Raw genomic sequence first — 15,020 nt, 5'->3', positions numbered from 1 at the left:
TTTATTTCTCCTTCATATATGAAGCTTAGTTTTGCAGGGAATAAGACTCTAGGCTGGGCATTGTTTTGTTTCAGAAGAGTGAGAATGGGGTCCCAGTCTCTCCTTGCTTGTAAAGTCTCATTAGAGAAGTCTGGTGTTATTCGTATTGGCTTTCCCTTGTTTGTTACTTGCTTCTTTCTTCTTACAGCTCTTAGAAGGGCCTCTTTAGTTGATATTTTGGTCAGTCTGATGACTGCATGATGTGATGTCTTCCTGTTTGCATTGAATCTCCCAGGGGTCCTCTGGGCTTCTTGAACTTGTATATCGAGATTTTGAGCAAGGCCTGGGAAATTTTCCTCTATTATATCTTCAAAAAGCTTGTCCAGCCCTTGAGTGTTGTCTTCTTCCCCTTCTGCTAACCCTATGACCCTTACGTTAGGTTTTTTCACATAATCCCACAGCTCTTGTAGGCTTTTCTCTTTTCTCTTGTTTCTCTGCTCTATCTCTGTGACTGATTTATTTAATTGGAAGGTGTTATCTTCAATCTCTGAGATTCTTTCTTCTGTTTGATCTAACCTGTTCTTGAGACTTTCCACAGTATTTTGTAATTCCCTGAGTTGATTCTTCATCTCCAGGACTTCGGTTAAAGTTTTCTTCACTGTGTTGATCTCTTTAGTGAACCTTTGTTCCATATCCTGGAGGCTTTTTGTGGTTTCTTTGTGTTGGTTATTGAGTTGTTGTTGCAGGTCGGTGAGTGTTCTTATGATCCACATTCGAAATTCCTCTTCTGTCATTTTAGTTGCCAGGTTGTCTGTTTCTAAGGGGCTGGTGCTCCTCTTTGGGGGTGTGTTTTCCCTTTGTTTCTTCATATTTCCGGAGTTCCTTCGCTGATTTCTTCCCATTTTGCTCTGTTGTTGTTTCTTTCCTTTAGGTTTTCGTTTGGGTATTCACACGTCTTGTTTAGTTTCTGAGCCAGTAGGTGGAGTTGCTCTCTGGCAGCAGCTGTCACTGGTCTGGTGTCTGCAAGTCTCTCTATCCACTGGGGAGCCAGCAGTCCGAGATATAGTGGAAGGGAAACAGCCAATTACCTTACCCTTCCTGCTGGTCTCCGGGCTGCTCCGGCAGCCTCCCGTCTTCTGTCTCCTTAATTACACAGGTGAAGATAGATGGCAGGAATGAGAGCAGTTCCTATCTCAGCTCCACCCCCAAGGCGGGGCTAGAAACTTTGTAACCAAAGGCCCAGCCCCAAGTCACCAGAGTGTGTGGGTCATAATGTGTCTCTGATTTGTATTCACCAAAGGCTGCTTCCTACTAGGCTAGGCCCCCCCAGGCAAACTCTAGGGCCTTGACACCAAGCGCAGAAGACCTGTGCAGATAGAGACTGGCCTGAAGCCGGCAGGCCCGTATCCAAACCCACAGAACCCCATCTTCTTTCTCTTTAATTGCACAGGTGGAGATAAGCGGTAGGAATGGGAACAGTTCCTATCTCAGCTCTGCCCCCAAGGCGGGGACAGAGACTTTGGAGCCAAAGGCTCAGCCACAAGACACTGGAGCGTGGTGGACATAAAGTCTCTCTGCCTTATAGCCACTAAGGGCAGTCTCCCACAAGGCTAAACCCTGCCCAGGCTGGCTCCGCACTCTAGACACAGAGCTCAGGAGACCTGTGCAGGGAGAGACTGACCAAAAGCAGGCAGGCAGGCAGGCAGGCAGTCAATGGGACCCACCTATCCCTGCCTTTTGTCTCTTTAATTACCCAGGTGGAGATAAGCGGCAGGAATGAGAACAGTTTCTATCTCAGCTCTGCCCCCAAGGCTGGGACAGAGACTTTGGAGCCCAGGGCGGGGCTCCGGGTTGCAGGAGAGTGTGGAAGGCAATGTTTCTCTGTCTTAAATCCGCCAAGGGCAATCTCCCCTGTAGCACTGCCCCGTCCAGGCAGGGTCCACTCTCTGAGCACAGAGTCAGTGCCACTTGTGCAGCAAGAGACGGTCCAATATCAAATTGGTGGAACAGTGGCGCATACCAGTGCTTTCTCTGCGCCTCCTCTCCAAACCCCGAGCCCAAGTCAGTGCTGGAATGCCGAATCAGCGCCTGAATGCAGGGGCGGGAGCGGTGCCGGAGGGGCAGAGGGAGGGGGATCCTAATGGATCGAGGAGTCTAACTTTGCACACTCTGACCTCTCAGTGCTATCCCAAACCTCCTCTATATCCAAAGTCAAAGCCTCCCTCTGTGTAAACTCCCCTTAACCTTGACCTGGAAGTGTTCTGCAGGGAGATGCCCGAGTGGGCTCTGGTTCCTGCTGCATGGAGAGCGGTTGCTGCGCTCGGACCCTCCCCCACCTTAAACTGCGGCCGCTGTGTGCTCTGGCGAACTCAGCGCTGTTACCTGCTCTAGTCTCCTCTCCACACGGCTTAGTCCCATGCTGGCACTTCTCACCAACTTCAGGCTCCTTCCGGCCTACGTGGAAGTGGAGCTCGGTGTGGGAGGGGGTGTTTCTCAGCGCTGGGTAGGGCTGGCACCACTGCTCGTCAGTAGTGGCTTAAGCCGCGCCTCACTCCCTCCCTGATGTGTGCCTCTGAATCCCCGAGTTTTGCGGAAGAATGATCAGTTCACCTTTGCTTTAGGCTGCAAATGGTCTTATCCCTCCATTTCCTGTTGGATGTCTGCAGGCTTGCGAAGCTGCTCTCGTGGAAGTGCAGATCGCTCAAGTGTGGCTATCCGCTTTCTTCACTTTTCGCTCTGGGAGCAGAGAGCCAGGAGGGCACCCCTACTCCGCCATTTTTCTCTCTCCCTCATATACCTTCTTTAGAGAAATGTCTATTCATATGCTTTTTCCACGTTTAGATTGGGTTATTTGTATTTTTATTTTTAATTTGAAGTGTTCTTATATAATGTGGATACTAAATCTTTATTAGATATATGACTTGCAAATGTTTTCTCACACTTTAGATTGTTTTTCACTTTCTTGATTGTTTCCTTTAATGCACAAAATTTTTAAATTTTGATGAATTATAACTTATCCTAATTTATTTTTCCTTTGTTGCTTGTGGTTTTGATGCTGCATGTAAAAACATTGCTTTCTAATCCAGTTTCATAAAGATATAAACTTCTGTTTCCTTTTAAGGGTTTTATAGCATTAGTTTTACTTAGATCATTGATCCATTTTGAGTTAATTTTAAAACAAACAGGTTATACAGCTGTATGAAAATATTTCTTTATTCTATATGTTTTTCCTATTGAAATTTTTTTAATTTATTTTTTACTCTCTAAACTTTTTTGTTAAAAACTAAGACACAAACACACACATTAGCCTAGGCCTACACAGGGTCAGGGCCACCAATATCACTGTCTTCCACAAACACATCTTGTATGGAAGGTCTCTAGGAGCAATACCATGCATGAATCTGTTATCTCCTATAATAACAATGTCTTCTTCTGAAATACTCTTGAAGGACCTACCTGAGGCTCTTTTACATTTAACTTTATTTTGCAATAAGTAGAAGGAATATACTCTAAAATAACAATAGCAAATGTTTATGTATAGTAAATACATAAACTAGTAACAATCATATATTATCATTATCAAGTATTAGGTACTATGTCTTATCTTTTTATATGACTGGCAGCACATGAAATTTGCTTACAGTAGAATCACCACAAATGTATGAGTACTGCATTTTGCCATGATGTTATGCTGGCTACAGCATCACCAGGCAATAGGAATTTTTCAGCTCCACTGTAATTCTATGAAACCATCATCATATAGGTGGTCCATTGTTGACCAAAATGTCATTATGCAGCACATGACTATATTTTTAAATTTTCCCATTTTCTTACTGTTATTGATTTCTAGGTTTGTCATTCTAGGTTTGTCAGAAAAGAATTTGGGATGATTTCAATTATCTTAAATTTTTAAAATTTGTTTTGTGATCTAACATGTTATCTATCCTAGAAAATATTCCATGTATATTTGAGAAAAAAATATGTGTTCTTTTGCTTGGGTGAAAAGTTCTGTATAGGTCATTGTCTCAGTCTTGTTGAACCAGAATGATAAAATAACTTAGACTGGGAAATTTATAAGCAACAGAAATTTATTGCTCACAGTTCTGAGGCTGGGAAGTCCAAGATCAAGGTGCCAGCTGATTCAGTGTCTGATGGTAGGTCATGCTCACCCTCTGCTTTAAAGATAACACCCTCTTGCTGCATTCTTACATGATGGAAGGGTCAAACAAGCTCCCTGGGTTTCTTCACTGCTAAAAATAGCAGGAAGGCTAAAGGTAAAAGATGCCCACCAAACACAAAACTTATGTACAGACAGTTTAAATATTGTATCCCCCAAATTTACCACAAATACATAAGCCAGATGTTATAATTCTCATATTTACAATGGGAAAACTGTGGATGAGAAAGTTTAAATATTGAGGTCTTTCATTTGCCAAAGTTCTTTCCACTGAATCAAACTGTGAAGGACCTTGGTTAATTAGGGAGAAAATAACTGAATAGATATCTTCCTTTCTTTAAAGGCCTCCAGTGTTCCCCCAGATAGCTCCGAGGTAAAGAACAAATTTTTGCCATACAAGGCTTTGCCTCGACTGGTCTCAACTTTACCCCCTGGCCTTTACTCTCTTCTGTTCCAAATGTTCTCATCCTGTTCTCCAGACGAGCTTCCCCAAACTCAGTTGCACATAAGATTCATCCAGGAAATTTAAACACATGCCAACGCCTAGACCTCATCTACTAACCACTGAATCATGATTTTGATGGCAGGACAGTACATTTAAAGTATTTAAAAACTCTCCATGGTTCTAATATGCATATAGTGTTTTTGAAATACTAAAGATTTAGGGGCATTTATCATTATCATTCTCAAACTCTTATTTCTTTTTTCTGCTTGATTCTCTTGTCCTTTCCAACCTGCTTAGAAACAGTTTGCATATCTTCTTTATCTCAGCATCTGTAACTACTTATTACTTCTGGGTTCATCAGATCACGTTGTTTTCCAGTCTCCTGCTGAGTGAAGGTCTATGAGAAGTATTTGTGAGGCGCTTCTCATGACTTACTGTACAGCCTCCAGGAGGACACAAAACGCCTCATTCTGTGTCTTAACTGCCCCGAAGCATCTGTCCTGTCCCCATTTAGCTCCTCACTCACACAGATCAATAAGCTGGAGGCAGCTGGAGAGAGACGGATGGCTAAAGAGGAAGGAGGGTGAACAAGATCAAGATCGCCATAGTCTCCAGACCAGAGCTGTTGGCCTCGCAACGCACTCTGTCTCTGTGTGAGTATGGTCCTGGGAAAATTCCAGAGAGACAGCCCTGGTATGTGCCAGTGCTGTGAGGACTGTTCCGGATCTTATCTCTCAGAAGGAGTTCTCAGGAGAAACTGAGATTCAAATGGGCATGTTTTCTTAAATGTGTTCAGGTTTCTTATGAGCTACCCTAAGGGTCTAGGAAAGTAAGCAACTCCTCATAATGTGAAAAATGGACTTTGACCTAGAATTTGTCTGCCTTCTTTTCATATGTTATATCTCTCCTATGTACCTGAGGGTTGAGAGAAGTAAAGGGGAAATAGTTCACTTAAATTAGGAATCTAGTGAGTTGGAACGGTTCCTTTACCATTAAGAAACTTTCCATTCGTGGGTCCTGGATTCTGTTTGTCTATAGATTGGAAAAAAAAAATAGGTGTGTGTGTAGGGGGGGGACTTGTTTCTGTTCATGAGTTATAAACCATTAGAAAGTTTTTATTCACAGACATAATGCCTTTCTTCTCATCAAGGATCAAAGCTATTTTCATCCTGTTCTTAGCATTTCCCATTCTTTCTGGTGAGTAAATTTTTCAGTCCTGGATGAAACACTTTATATATCCTAGAAAGTGCAGGAAATGACAACTGTAACTTATAAATAAAGGAATCTATTTTATTGAATTTGTAATATTTAACTGGTAAAGTGAAACAGAGCAGATTACCAGTGTCATTTTCAAATTGCTTCAGTGAATAGGTTTTTCTCATTTCACATGTCAGAGCAGTAGAGCCACTATGGGGGGTTACCATGGACTTTAGCTCTTTGTTCCTTCTTGGCTAAAACAACATCAAACTCTTTTTCCCTTATGGAAGACAGATTTCATAGTTGTTGAGTGCAAAGTATGAGTAGGATTAATCTTTTCCAGATCCGGTGTTACTTGAAATCTGATTTGATTTCTGCCAGCTCTGAGTCCCCCTAAAATCGAGGCTTTGTTTGTACAAGGAAAGAATTCATCGCTATTTCTGGCATTAAGCTATTTTCTTTAAACTCAGGGTAGCCCTTGACTTTCAGAATGAAATAATCTGTAAGGTATCAGATAGAAGCACACAATTAGAGCAGAGAGCTGACTAATTAAGCTCCGATTGTTCATATTTAAATGACTCATGTGAAGCATGATTCTCTTTGGAGAGGATCTCAGCTGTAAAGGTGAACAAACAAAGGTATCTATAAATCATGGTGTTGGGTATTATTGAAAAGTATACGTGGAACTATTTTTCACAGAGTGAGATTAATTTGAAAATTAAAATATGTTTCTTGATTTTGCTTTATTTTGTGAATTTAGTACTTTGCTTCTTCTATCATAAAAAACTCTTCCCATCATTTGCATTTTTAATATGGGCAATATTCATATATTTTTGCCACTAAGCAATGTGGTCACTTACTACCAGGGACAATGGGGATTTTTTAAACTTTTTTTGTTGTTCATTTGTGTATGTGTATATGTTTTTTTGTTTGTTTTGTTTTTACAGAATCTTTCGTATCCTATATAACAAAGAAGATAAATACGGTAAGGTAATACTGATTCTTTAGAAAGTTGGAAAAGAAAGGTAAACTATAATATTAATGATCCTTATATTGTAAATTTGAACAACAAAATTTACCAAACAAAATGTACAAACAGAATGCACCTTCAAAAAGTAAAAATCAGTAGTCATTACATTAAGTTCAAGAAATTGCATCTTGCCAGCAATACAAAATCATTTGATATTATCCCAATAAGGTAAATTTGGCATATCCCATTACCCCAAAATTCCATTTGAGGGCATAAATCTTATTGCTTGAAAGCATCTAAGAGAGGTTAAATGCTGCTTAGCATATACATATTCATCCTAGCAAACAAAAGGAAAACAAAAAGAGCCAGCCTAATTCTCTATTTTAAAAAGCCATGTATTTACATAGAAGAATATTACACAGAGGTGAAGAAAAAGAATTATGGCTCTAAACATCAGAATAGATAAGAGTCACAGAAAAGTATAAAATATAGGTCATATATAAATACAAAGTATTGTTTTATTTATGTAAATTACCAAACTATGAAAACTCACAAAATTTTATGCATGTGTGTGTGCCTGTGTGTAATTGATGAAACTATGGAGAAAGATATGGAATGAAAAATAGAAAATATAGTTTTGAGATCTATTAGGATGTGATAGAGATATGGAGATGTGAGCAAGGAGAGGGGATGTTTGGCTATTTCTGCAAAATTGCATGGTCTTTTTTTGTAAATAATAAGAGAACACAAAAATATTGAACATTTTTTTTGAATTTCAAGTGGGTTGTGGTTACATTGGCCTCTGTTGTTAGACCTAAATATAGAATATGTTTATCCTGATTTGATGTGTAGCATTTCATATTAGTAGGAAGGAACATTTCATTGAAACGTTCATTTTCTGATACATGTTACCCTTTCAATATTTTCCAGCCAAAATGCTATCTGTTCACCTCATCTGGACTACGTTCTTGCACTGATGAGAGTCAACCAGTCTGTGCAAGCAATGGCCAAAATTATCTCAATGAATGTGTTTTCTGCAATAAGAAGAAGTAAGAACATGATCATAAATGTGCCCTTCCAAAGCAATGAAATAAATCATTGCAAAAAGACAGAAAAATCTATGGTGTTAATATCCTAGGCACAGCATGTCCACAGAATAACTGCAGTAACTATAAAAGATATGTGGCAAACAATTGTACCTTTCCTAAAGTTCTCATTTCTGAAAAAAGTTTTGCACTGGAACTCACTACTCTCTACATATTGATGCTGGATGCTCTGCAGATGTATAAATCAATTAATTTAAGTTAATTCCTTTTAGTATGATTTACTAAAGGCAGACTAGAGACCAATTGATGACATTCGGAAGCCCTGAGGCTGCACAGTATATCTCAGTGATGCTATTGATACAGGACCCCAGTTTTGGGGTCCACTTGAAGGTCAAGGGGGTTCTTGGCTTCCTACATGAAAGAATTCAAGAGCAAGCTGACAGGAAAGCAAAAGCAAGTTTATTAAAGTAAGAAAAGTTTAAAAAAGGAGGCTGCCCCATTAGATAGGGCAGTGGCTGTCTCTCAGAACAACAGAAAGTAGCACCTTGTGAGTTTCTGAGATCTTAGATTATAACTTCTATTTAATTTTATGCTACGTGGAGGGAGGATTATTCATAAGATTTTTGGGAAAGGGGTGGGGGGTTCCCAGAATTAAGGACTCATCCCATTTTTAAACCATACAGGGTGACTTCTGAGAGTTGCCATAGCATTTGTAAACCGTCCTTGTGTTGGTGGGAGTTTCTTTTAGTAAGCTAACACATTGTAAACTGGGTATTATGAGCAGTGAGGGTAACTTGAGGTTGTTTTCCATGGACATCCGGGTGCTAGCTGATTTTAGCCTGTTTTTCCATCACCTCCTGTTTCATCAGAAACCTTGGTCTTGTGACTTATTATCAAGCAGATCTTGCCAGGTCCCTATCTCACAAAGAGAACCAGCCTTGCAGACCTCCTATTACAGGGAGGTGAGTCAGAACCCACAGCTAAACTCTGAAATCCATCACAATGCGCCCATTCATTCATGTTAAAAACAGACTCCCTCTGATGGTCTCCTGAACTCCCAGGACAATCTTTTAAATCTTCCTCAGACTACAGGACAGTCTGGACACTTACACCAAACTCCCTTCCCTCTCTCCTTCATTCTGAACAAGTTTTTGGCCCAAAGGTTCCTACCTACCAATGCAATTTCTAATCCTTTCCTATCTCAAGTGTGGGCAGGTTCTGAGATTGAGCCAAGACATAGCAAGTAGGAAGGGTCAACGTCCCCATAATAGGACATATTTAGGCCTGGGAAACAGGTGGGGCCCAGATGCTTGTAGAAGTGGAACACAGCCTGGCCATCCTGTCCCAAGTTCAGATCCTTTTCATTGGAAGTTTAACATGCTCTTTTAATGACTTTTTTTTTCTCTCTCTCTCTCTGTTTCTTTTTTTCTCTACAGATTTATTGATAAAACACTTAAATTTGATCATTATGGTGTTTGCTGAAATTTTATGGAGCTATCCATCCATATGGCTCTATGTGATCCTATTTTGCTGTGAATTCTACAATTAGCATTAGTGGTCTTCTTAATCAGGGCCTTAAATTCATAGTTGCACAGGTGAATACTTCTGTGGAATTCAAGATGGAACATAACATGTTCAAGATTCTTTCCAAGTCTAGAAGATTGTTATTTCATCATTTTGATTCTGTATGTTCAATTATTCAATGACAGTTTGAAAAACAAATGTCTTAAGAATACATTTGATCATGTAAGACCTAATACAATTTAAAATCTTAAATATTTCATTTAAAAATGTTAAATGATTTCATCTTTATTGAAACAGTCTTTCCTTTTCATAATTGATGAAATATTTTCCATTAAAATATAAAAATATATTCATCTAATTGCATGGCCTTTTTCTTTTTCTTTTTTTTTCTTTTTTATTTCAGCATATTATGGGGTGGAAATGTTTAGGTTACATATGTTTCCCTTGGCCCACCAGAGTCAGAGCTTCAAGTGTGTCTACCCCCCAGGCAGTGCACACCACACCCATTACTTGTGTATATACCCATCCCCTCTTCCCCCCTCCCATATGTGCACTTAAGTGTTGATCAGTTAAAACCAATTTGATGGTGAGTACATGTGGTGCTTGTTTTTCCATTCTTGTGATACTTCACTTAGTAAAATGGGTTCCAGTTCTATCCAGGATAATACAAGAGGTGCTAGATCACCATTGCTTTTTGTGACTGAATAGAACACACATGGCCTTTTTCCTTATGAAGCGTCTAAAGTAATTCTCCAGTGAACATGGTATATTCATACATGTATTCTTTTTTATGTTTAGTCAACATATTACATAAAGACCTACTATGGATCAAACACTATGTCAGATGATAAGGATACGTTGGAAAGAAAAAGCAGATGCAGTCACTGTTCTCCAGGGTCATTCGCTGTACTTGCTAAAGTTACTGCCTGTTAGAAAATGGGAACTCTTCTTCATTGAGTAACTATTATCTACAAAACCTGTGCCAGACAGCTTCCCCTGTGCTATCTTAGTTCTTACAAAAATCTTGTTAGACATTGGCTCCATACTTTAGCCACAATGTAAGTGAGACAGGGAATTTGATAATATTTAAAATCTGCCATTTTGGTAATGAAAAAGCTATCTTAATAGAAAAAAAACTTGCTATTCTTGTATTTTTACAAAAGCTTTGTTGAGGTATGTATGAACAAAAAAACTTATTTTAGGTTATAATACATGATTTTTTTTGGTAAATATACAGAGATAACCACAACCATCACCACAATCCAATTTTAGATAATTTAAATTACCCCCCAAAGACTTCTGATTGCAGTTAATGCCTCTTCCTATCTTCATCTACAACCAACTACTAATTTATGTTGTCTCTCTGTTGTTATGCCTTTTCTGGGCATTTTATATAAACAGAATAAACCAATACATAGCCTTGAAAATGTGTGTATTTTACTAGGCATACTGATTTGGAAGTTCATACACTTTGTATTATATATTAGTACTTCATTATTTTTAAATGAATGGCATTCCATTTTGTGTTGATAAGCTAAATTGCATTTATTTATTCACCAGTGGATAGACACTTGGATTGTTTCCACCCTTTGGCTACTATGAATAATGCTATCATAAACATTAGTGTATAAGTGTTTGTATGGATACGTTTTGTTGTGTTTTTTTTTCTCTCGGGTGAATACAAGAAGTAGAATGGATGCATGATTCACATGGTAGGTGCATGTTGAACTTTTTAAAAACCTGACAGACTATTATCCAGAATGTTATCCTTCTTACATTCCCACCAGCAATATATGAGGTTACACTTTCTCTACGTCCTCATGAACATATCTAATTATCTTCTTTTATTTTTTTTAGTTCAAGCCATTCTAGTAGGTACATTTATTATTTTTATAATCATAAAAGCATTTAAATCAATATGTAAAATATGCATATATAGCCTATGGTAATAATTGAGAAAAAGATCAAATATTAATAAAAGATAATAAATGTTCCTAACACAAAGAATAAATGCCTAAGGTGATGGAAACCCCAATTGCCCTGATTTGATTAATACACATTGTATGCCTGTATCAAAACATCACATGTACCTTATAAATATGTATAATATTATGTACCCATAAAAATTTTAAAAAATTTAAACAATTAATAAAAGATAATATACCCAAATATTAAAATTGATTGCTTTTAAATGATGAGATTAAGATTTTCTTTTGCTACATTTCAATGTAATTCATTTTAGTAAGGAAGGTCTATTTATTGTCATAGTGAAAAAAATAGCTTTAATAAGTTAAAAAATATTTACTATTAACATGACCTACTTTTACGCAACTTAGCATTCTATAATATCATAATATTATCAACTGTGATATTAAATACCAAAGCTTCTCCTTCAGCGTCTGCTGAATGGCATGCAGTGTAACTGTTGGCGTTAATGTGCTCCAGGGAAGACTTTAAGACAATCCTGGTCACTCTCTCAAGCTAGTCAGAATATCAGGATATACAGATATTACTGCCACTATCCTACACTGCTTACTGAGACAGTACATGGACTCAGAGAAATAATTTTTTCTGAACCACCTTGTTCTTTTAGAAGCATCCTTTTGGCGTTGTGGTCTCGCAGCTCCTAGGTGTTAGGGTTATTACAAAAAACTCTACACAAGGTACACAGTGTTCATGTAGTTTTGTGGTATACTGATCATTGAAAATGCCACCTTACTGTACACAATTGTAAGCAATAATACATAAAGAGGAAAGTTTGTCTGAAATAACATTTTCCATTCATACAACAAATATTAATTATGCACACCTGAGATTTTGTGAAGTAACAATTGGATAAGGAACCCAGAGGCCAGGAAGACCAAGACCAAGGTAAAACCCCTTCCTTTTCCCACACCTAGCTTCCAACTTAAATGCATCTGCCTTGCTCTTTCCTCCAAGTCATCATCTAGGGACTTCTTGCCTCCAGTTACTATCTAGACACATAATACAAAGCCCATACACACTGAATCAAATAAATGCTTCAGAAAGTATCAATCCAAATGCAACTAGAAAAGTTCACTCTAACTGAAATTGTCCAGTATGAAAAATCCAAAATGTTGACCAGAATTGTATTTATTCTACGCAATAACATGGTATTCAAAGTGCACACATCTGTTAAGGTAATAACATTTAACAAAAGTTTCATTTGACTATACATTGCATGTCATAATTTTATGTTACAAATTATACTAGTGGAATTATTTCTAAAATGGCTTTACCATAAGAGCCAAAGCAAAGCTTTCATATACAGGTGTAGTGGTATTTGTCTGATAAATAATTTTCACTTAGTAGTAAGTCATTTGATCCACCAAGGGTGAATTAATAATTATGGAAAAACCAAAATAATAAAGAAAATTTCAACCTACTACTGAACCATAGTTGAGTCAAGGAGGACATTAAGATGAAAATCAAATGATTCTTCGAACTAAATGATAAAGAGGACACATGTTATCAAAATCTGTGGAGTACAGCTAAAGCAATCCTAAGAGGAAAATTCATAGCCATAAATGCCTGCATCCAAAAGACAAAAAGATCATAAATCAGCAATCCTAATGAATCATCTCAAGGAAATGGAAAAGGAAGAACAGACCAATCCCAAACCTGGCAGAAGAAAAGAAATAACCAAGATCAGAGAAAAACTAAATGAAATCAATAATAAAAGAACTATACAGAAGATTAATGAATTTTTTCTCTGAAAAGATAAACAAAATTGACAGGCCTCTTGCTAAATTAACCAGAAACAGAAAAGAAAAAAACTCTAATATGCTCAATCAGGAATGAAAAAGCAGAAGTTACAACTGATACCACAGAAATACAAAATATTATCTCTGAATACTATAAAAATCTTTTTGCACATACACTTTAAAAGGTGGAGGAAATGAACAAATTTTTAGAAATACATAGCCTACATAGGATCAATAAAATTCCTGAAATACAGAATACTTTCCTGATATAAATCAAACGACAAAACATAAAATCGTAGCTATTTTTGTTGCATGTCTGTGTGAAAGCTTTTAGTAAATATAAAACTTCATTGAATCTTTAACCTATTAGTTAAATTTTTATTCTTATTAAATTTTATTTAGTAGTATTAAATTTTATTCTTCATCTAAGAGTATATTAACTTCAAAAGAATTCATTCACTCCCTATTATATGAGGTGTTTTACTAAGAACTTGGTCATTCTAATCTATTTAATCTTCAGTTAATTCAAAATGAATTAATGAATTAATGAAACAACCTGGAATGCTAGGACTAGGTCAATATAGAGAAAAATTTACTTAGATTTTATCCAGTTGAATTTGAGACTGAGTTTCCTGATGAATCATCAGACTCTAGGAGTCAAAAGTATAGGGTGGAGTTCAGGCAGAGGATTCTGTAGTTGATTCTTGAATTTTGCTCATTGCTAATGAGATGTAGGATTGAATTCCCTTAATAATATTTATTTTAATGGCCTGTATTTCCCTTATGATACAGCATTCTATTAAAACATCTTCTCTTCCTCGCTTTGACAGACTGTAGCTCTCCATAGCATACTGGGCTACTATTGTTTCCTCTCCTTAGATTTAATCCTTTATACCCTGTCTGATACCACAGCTTGTCTCTACAGTTCAGTTTTGGCTGTGAGCCCTATCCCAGTGAATTTGTTCCTGCTGCATTTATTATACTGAATCTCTATATTCCAAATATCAATTGCTGTCTGAATTGCCCACTGCAAAATCTGCCTTCAGTGATTGAAAAAGTAAAAGTACTTTCCTTCATTGCTGACCTCTGCTGACATTTCTAACAGCTCTGATCCTGCCATTAAGCTTATTATGCCTAATAGTTAGCCCACTTTTCTTTAATCTTGATATTAGTCTCTTCACACCTTTTATTCTAAGCTATCTAGATGCTTTATTGCTGTTTGTGGACCATGAATGACCCTAAGGCAGTGGTAGATTACTACTGGGAGTTGGAAAGAACACATGGTATCACATATATTGTTTTACATACTTTGTCACCAGTATACTGACATCGACTGTCAACTGTGGTAGTTTTGTTGCCTAGGATATTAATTCATAATTGGTGCTGTTTGTTGATGATTTATAACCTTTTGATTGATTTAACCTTACACATTATTTTTTATTCCACATACCCAGTAGTCATATATTCCAAAACTGCTGGACTATTTCAGTATATAAGTGTTACTGTTTACTGCTATTTGCATATTCATGTCTGTAAACCTAACAGTGTGACTGCTTCCCTGCAGGTGATTCTGACTGTTGAGTATTTACAAGGACTATTATATCCAAAAGAAAAAATGATTTTATATTTACAGATTATTTCATTGAACTATATGTAAAATGGGTATCAATATACATATATTTACTCACCAAAATGAGCTAAAATACAACTTCATATAAAAGTTAAATTTTTACATTCAAATGTCTGTAGATCTATAACTTTGAAATATATTTGTGGTCATGTATCTTTTTAAGAATCTAAAGAAAGCTCTGGGCCTTCTCTTGAGAAAAAAGTACACGTAGAATTTATTTTGCATATGGCTCCATGGACCCTCTGAAGACCATCAACATATCCTCAAAACATCTTAAAGCAGTTTCACATAATGTCCAGATATAACCTTCATTAAAAAACAAACAAA

The 15,020-nt window shown here is 37.2% G+C and overlaps 1 protein-coding gene across 1 annotated transcript; it reads left to right on the top strand.

The window, feature by feature from the left end:
• The first annotated feature begins 4,983 nt into the window (after nucleotides 1–4,983).
• LOC142863042 (serine protease inhibitor Kazal-type 10-like) lies at nucleotides 4,984–9,612 on the top strand. The gene is made up of 5 exons (XM_075995976.1): nucleotides 4,984–5,254; nucleotides 5,752–5,798; nucleotides 6,746–6,783; nucleotides 7,699–7,817; nucleotides 9,251–9,612. Exons 1-5 carry the CDS (start codon nucleotides 5,001–5,003, stop codon nucleotides 9,294–9,296), a joined length of 504 nt encoding a protein of 167 aa, XP_075852091.1. The 5' UTR covers nucleotides 4,984–5,000; the 3' UTR covers nucleotides 9,297–9,612.
• The last annotated feature ends 5,408 nt before the right edge of the window (nucleotides 9,613–15,020 follow it).

Source organism: Microcebus murinus, chromosome 21, assembly GCF_040939455.1.
Source record: "Microcebus murinus isolate Inina chromosome 21, M.murinus_Inina_mat1.0, whole genome shotgun sequence".
Classification (NCBI taxonomy): domain Eukaryota; kingdom Metazoa; phylum Chordata; class Mammalia; order Primates; family Cheirogaleidae; genus Microcebus; species Microcebus murinus.
This window is presented reverse-complemented; position numbering and strand designations above follow the sequence as displayed.